Source organism: Glossina fuscipes, unplaced genomic scaffold, assembly GCF_014805625.2.
Source record: "Glossina fuscipes isolate IAEA_lab_2018 unplaced genomic scaffold, Yale_Gfus_2 97569, whole genome shotgun sequence".
NCBI classification, from domain to species: domain Eukaryota; kingdom Metazoa; phylum Arthropoda; class Insecta; order Diptera; family Glossinidae; genus Glossina; species Glossina fuscipes.
In genome coordinates this window covers 1-5,719 of record NW_024005279.1, presented here as the reverse complement: position 1 = coordinate 5,719, position 5,719 = coordinate 1, and the positions used below count along the sequence as shown (strand labels likewise).

General features: G+C 36.9%; 1 protein-coding gene across 1 annotated transcript; it reads right to left on the bottom strand.

The window, feature by feature from the left end:
• Positions 1-9: 9 nt before the first annotated feature.
• On the bottom strand, positions 10-5,708 carry LOC119644209 (insulin-like growth factor 1 receptor). Its single transcript, XM_038043741.1, has one exon. The coding sequence runs from the start codon at positions 3,611-3,613 to the stop codon at positions 2,393-2,395; it is 1,221 nt and encodes a 406-aa protein (XP_037899669.1). The 5' UTR covers positions 3,614-5,708; the 3' UTR covers positions 10-2,392.
• Positions 5,709-5,719: the final 11 nt, after the last annotated feature.

Genomic DNA, 5,719 nt, shown 5'->3' with positions numbered 1-5,719 from the left:
TATAAATTGTAACAGAAAGAGTAAAAATTGTTTAAAAAAAATTGGAAACAGAAAACGTAGCGAAAATAGTTTTCTTAAAGATACCAGCTAAAGACATGACAAGCTTCCTAGAGCGGTAGTGGTTCAAACGACCACTCGCATTTAATACTGCAATGCGAAATACTCTTCGGAACAAATATCATCAATTCTAAATATCTATAGATATAATCAAAGACATGAGTCATTTATACGTCAACATCTATACAAAAGCCCTGTGAAGTTGGACGATTTTTCAACAACGACAGCAACTAGTGCCGTACTGCAAATGCAAAACTTAGTCAATTTGGAACTAATTGCCGCTTTCATTCAGCATTGTTTGTCTTGGGTTTGCACTCTTACAGCGAAGCTGAAGATCATAGCGCGCGCGCAGAAGCGCGGAAAAAAAACATCATCAAAACTATCATTCTTGTCACAGAAAAGCATTCCATTTTAGTAACAAGCTCTATATCGATCGTCGATTCCCTATGTGATTGTTCTCTTCACTAACACCAAGGGATAATTCATCGGCACAGTGATACTTTTGAATTCGGAGCCGTTGGTAAGAACCAAGTATGCAATATCCTTCATTGTATAAAAGCATATGCTTGTTAAAGAAACGCCTAAAAAAACTGCTTAGATCTGTCAGTCATCACGCGTACGGTCGGACACACGATGTAATAACCATTATTTTATGCTTGGAGAAGTGATTTTCTCTAGCAAACTAACAATAATCAAGCCAGACATTCTAGCAAAGACCAAGCCGGACTTAATCACACACTTCAGTGGTTACAGAAACATCGAAGAGCTGTTGTTCTTCAGTATAATAATATTACAGTAATTATCCCAATTCCACAATATTCCAGAAACGGTCTATCGAGATTCGATTCCCGACTAACGGAATAAATCCATTACAACAAACAACTACGAAACATTTGTATTATCTGCTAAGCATATGTTAAGGCAAACACAGAGAAAAATATAAGTCAAGTATGTAATTTCGAAGAAGAAGTGAGTGACAAAACCTGGAAAAAATCAATGCAGTAGAGGTATCTTCTGGAGCCGCAATATACAAAAATGTTTCCATTGGATTTCCTACACCCTCTGTAAACAAAAAATAAATATTCATGAATACACTCTAATAAGATTCGAAAGCTTCGAAATCCATACACTCAACAATTCTTGAAAATCTTCGTCAATATAAAAATTAAACTCTGGTTTCATCAAACCTAATTACAAAACTGAAAGAAAAATGAAATGTAAAAATTGGAAGATTGAAGGCCTACAATAAATAGAACGTGGCGAGACAATTAAGCAAGGAGTAAATAAAAATGTAAAATGCAATTTATTGCTTAAGGGCTTAGAGTATAACTTTCACAAACCAAATATATTTGTAAGAAAAGGCTGCGCAGCTTGAAAACAAATCCAAAATTTTAAATCTGCACAAGGCCACAAACGTCATAAAAATATTACTTTATCCAGACAACCCAAGTGAATACAATCATGCAGTTTTGAAAGTTTTGGATTGACATTGAAGTCGATTTTTTATAGTCATTACAAACACTCGGGTTATGAACTTTTTTTTCTATAAAGCTTGCGAGGATTTGGTGTTCTTCAATATCGAAAATCATTACAATAGTTCAAGATCTAGCTTGGAAACACTCAGTGTCGCTTAAGTACTTTTCTACAATTTTATCCCAAAACAGCGCCATTTTTATAAAGCAAAAACTCGAAACAATCCGGAAAACCAAACTGAACTCCATCATGTTTGCTTTAATTAGGCTATGAAAATACAAGGATTTTGCAGTACCAGTGGGAAATGAACAAATGTGCCATTGGCTATATTCCGCAGGGAAAAATTATAATATGGCTCGGTCTCAATCACTTCTACGATAAGTAATTGCAAAAGCTTCGAAAATTTGCATTGAAAATTTTAACTATACATTGGCGATTTTGCCTGATATGAATTTTGAGTGGAATATCTTTTACGTGATTATCTATTAGAATTGAGAGCAGTTCCGATCGCCTCGATCGTTGAGGTCAATAAAAAATATATCATGAATATGCAACATTTGTCTCGCGAGGAAAAAATAAAGCTTTCCGCTTGCTTTTCAATCATTGTCATTGACAAAATTGTCATTATGATTGCACCAGACTCGAATGCGAGTAGATCGTATGTACATTTCATTACAAATTTAAATACAAACTGAAATTAAAACCAAGTGCTTAGACTAACATCATCTATAGGAACTGAATCTTTCAAAATTTGTTGCCACTAATTAAATGCACCTAAATGCCACTAAACGTGCGTCGGGCGCTCTCCGTTCTCGCAGCTACGAAGCCGTTACTGCGTATTTTAAAGTGATTTTTTTAATATTTAAGTGTGCGCTTCACTTATACCGCAGCTGACATGAGGCACAAGCAAAGGCGACATGACGCTATATCCATCCACTGTCGTGGGCGAATACGAACTCGGATCATTAGAAGAATCGCTAATAATTTCTGGCAAATTATCGTCATCAACAAAACCGCTGTCCTTTATCTTTTCAGCTCTTGTAGCTTGCTCTGCTATATCGAGGCTTGAGTAACTTCCTTGTGAAGAAAACTGAAGAGAGTTGGGCAGAAATTCGAGCTGGTCACTTCCCGCGTCCGCCATTTCTATGCAAGCACTGGGGAAATCCAGACAAGGTGTTAGCAGGCGAGGGTAATTGGTTATATATTTAACAATTTCAGATGCCGCTGGTCTTTTTTTGGGATTACGATTCCAACAGGCTCTTATAAGGCCCTTTAATTGTGGCTTCGCGTCAGCTGGCATTCTCAGGGTCTTACCATTTTTTACAAACTGCAAAACTTCACCATTCGTTAAACCCTGATATGGAAAGGAGCCAAAAGTTATGATTTCAAAGAGTACTACTCCAAAACCCCAAACATCAGAAAATGGTGTAAACATGCCCAATGCCAAAGATTCAGGTGCCATCCAGCGTACAGGTAACATACCTTTATGATTAAAACGATAATAATCACTTTCGTAAGTCGGACGAACCATGCCGAAATCACCGATTTTGACAACTCGTTTTGCATTTACCAAACAGTTACGGCAAGCTATATCACGGTGTACGTATTTCTGTTGAGCCAAATAATCCAAGCCATGCGAAATATTTAATGCAAACATTGTAAGACGTTTGCTAGATATATCCGAATCATCAGAAATAGTTTCGCTTACCAAATGCCGACGGGCAAGCAAATATGTTTTTAAATCACCATACAGCATATATTCCATTATAGTGTAAATAGGCTCTGATTGCAAGCAAACTCCCAAAAGTTTTACAATATTTTTGTGATTAAAACGTTTCATGGCTTCAGCCTCGGAGAGAAAATCTAAGCGATCTTCAGTAGAAGCGCCAACCTTTAAGGTTTTCACCGCCACAGCTGTCCAGTTTTCAGAATTAATTAACGCTTCACCACCGTAGACGGTTCCAAAAGCACCTTCACCCAAACGTCGATTGATTACCACATTTTCCTTAGGTAACTCCCATTTATCCAAAGTGTTAGCAATGCTACGGGAAGGCGAAAATATATCAATTCCAAAATTTTTCATTATTTTCGCAGAGTGCTTCAGTTTTCAGAGCAAAACAAAAAACAACAACACTAGCAATTGTAGCCGAAACATTCACAGTAATAACAGCCAAGAAAATTTCGGTAGAATTAGTAACAACAGCCAATTCGGTAAACCTGAATTAGCGCAACTTCTTATAACCTACCAGCCAACAGCTCACTAGTAATTCATATCTTCATTGCAAAAATTACTGACCCATCGCATTTTGAACAAACACATAACACTGGACCTGTGGAAAATCAATTCGTAATCCTTGAACCTTAAGAAACTTCCAAATAAGATCAGAATAGCAACCGCCTATCGAGTATCTCGATGTTCTAAAATGTGGGATTGCAGAGTTAGAGTTAGTAGACTGCACATTTCACAACTTTTTTATGTCTAGGAAGCGAGTCCTTAAAAAATACGGATTCGTAAAAAATTATCCGAAAAATAAATTAATCATTAACGATCAGTGTATGACAAGAAAAGCCATGGCACGTAACTTTCCCTCAGCATCAATAACATACGTGCTACAGAAGCAAGCATGATTGTGATCACTACGAGAAACTTCGTATTGCTTATCGAACGACATGCGACATACGAAAAGGCAGAGATTCTAGAAATGATAAAAAAAAGAACACAAAATATTCTAGCAAGCTAGCTAGCTCACCACCACCAATAACATTCATACACACAAATGCCGTCAAATACGACGTAAAAACAACAGACGTTGTGCCTATTTTCACAAATTCATACCTTTACCAAATATAAGACATATTGCATAACGAAGTAACTTGACATAGCAAGTTAACGTACTCTGGTCCAATACGGATAGTTAAGAAGCAGGCAGACGTAAACGAAAAAAAAGGACAGACTGGTGTTTGATTGACTGAACAATCAAGAAATTATTCACTACAATTAATTTAGCTTAGCTATTAAACCGAAATCCAGGAAACCATGTTTCGCCACAATTGAGATATATCAATTCGTAACAATGCCTTTCCATCTGATGACGATGGAAATCATATGTACCTTGTACAACATTCACAACTCCCTTCCAAAGCGAGGTATCAAAGGTATCGGCAACATTTTTCTATTGAAAGCTGAAAAAGCTAATCTGAAAACTCAGCTAGACAAATGGGAATTCGTCAAAATCGACTTCCGAGGGCACAGAATCATTCAAGGGTAAATAATCCCAAATCCTTGCAAGGCTGGATTCGTGCTTAGTCTTTTGACAACAAACACTCCAAAATAAGTCAAACAATTTTTCAGATCAACGAAATGTTACTGAAAATTTACGGAGACAAAACTTAGGACTAAATATTTGGTAAAGGATGCAAGACTTCAAATCAATGGCCGCTTGATAGACACAAACAGATATGTCTTACTCTATATCGTACTCTATGCACCAGTTGGGACCCGTCCGTTTTGTTTCCACACAAGGGAATGCAAAGAAAAGTTACTCGGTCATATGTGTCGGTCATCGGCAAAAGTAATGAGAAGATAAAGTGCTAAAATTCAGGTCCCTTCTATTCATCAAGACAATATTAGCCATAAACTATACAGTAGCTATAAATTGTAACAGAAAGAGTAAAAATTGTTTAAAAAAAATTGGAAACAGAAAACGTAGCGAAAATAGTTTTCTTAAAGATACCAGCTAAAGACATGACAAGCTTCCTAGAGCGGTAGTGGTTCAAACGACCACTCGCATTTAATACTGCAATGCGAAATACTCTTCGGAACAAATATCATCAATTCTAAATATCTATAGATATAATCAAAGACATGAGTCATTTATACGTCAACATCTATACAAAAGCCCTGTGAAGTTGGACGATTTTTCAACAACGACAGCAACTAGTGCCGTACTGCAAATGCAAAACTTAGTCAATTTGGAACTAATTGCCGCTTTCATTCAGCATTGTTTGTCTTGGGTTTGCACTCTTACAGCGAAGCTGAAGATCATAGCGCGCGCGCAGAAGCGCGGAAAAAAAACATCATCAAAACTATCATTCTTGTCACAGAAAAGCATTCCATTTTAGTAACAAGCTCTATATCGATCGTCGATTCCCTATGTGATTGTTCTCTTCACTAACACCAAGGGATAAT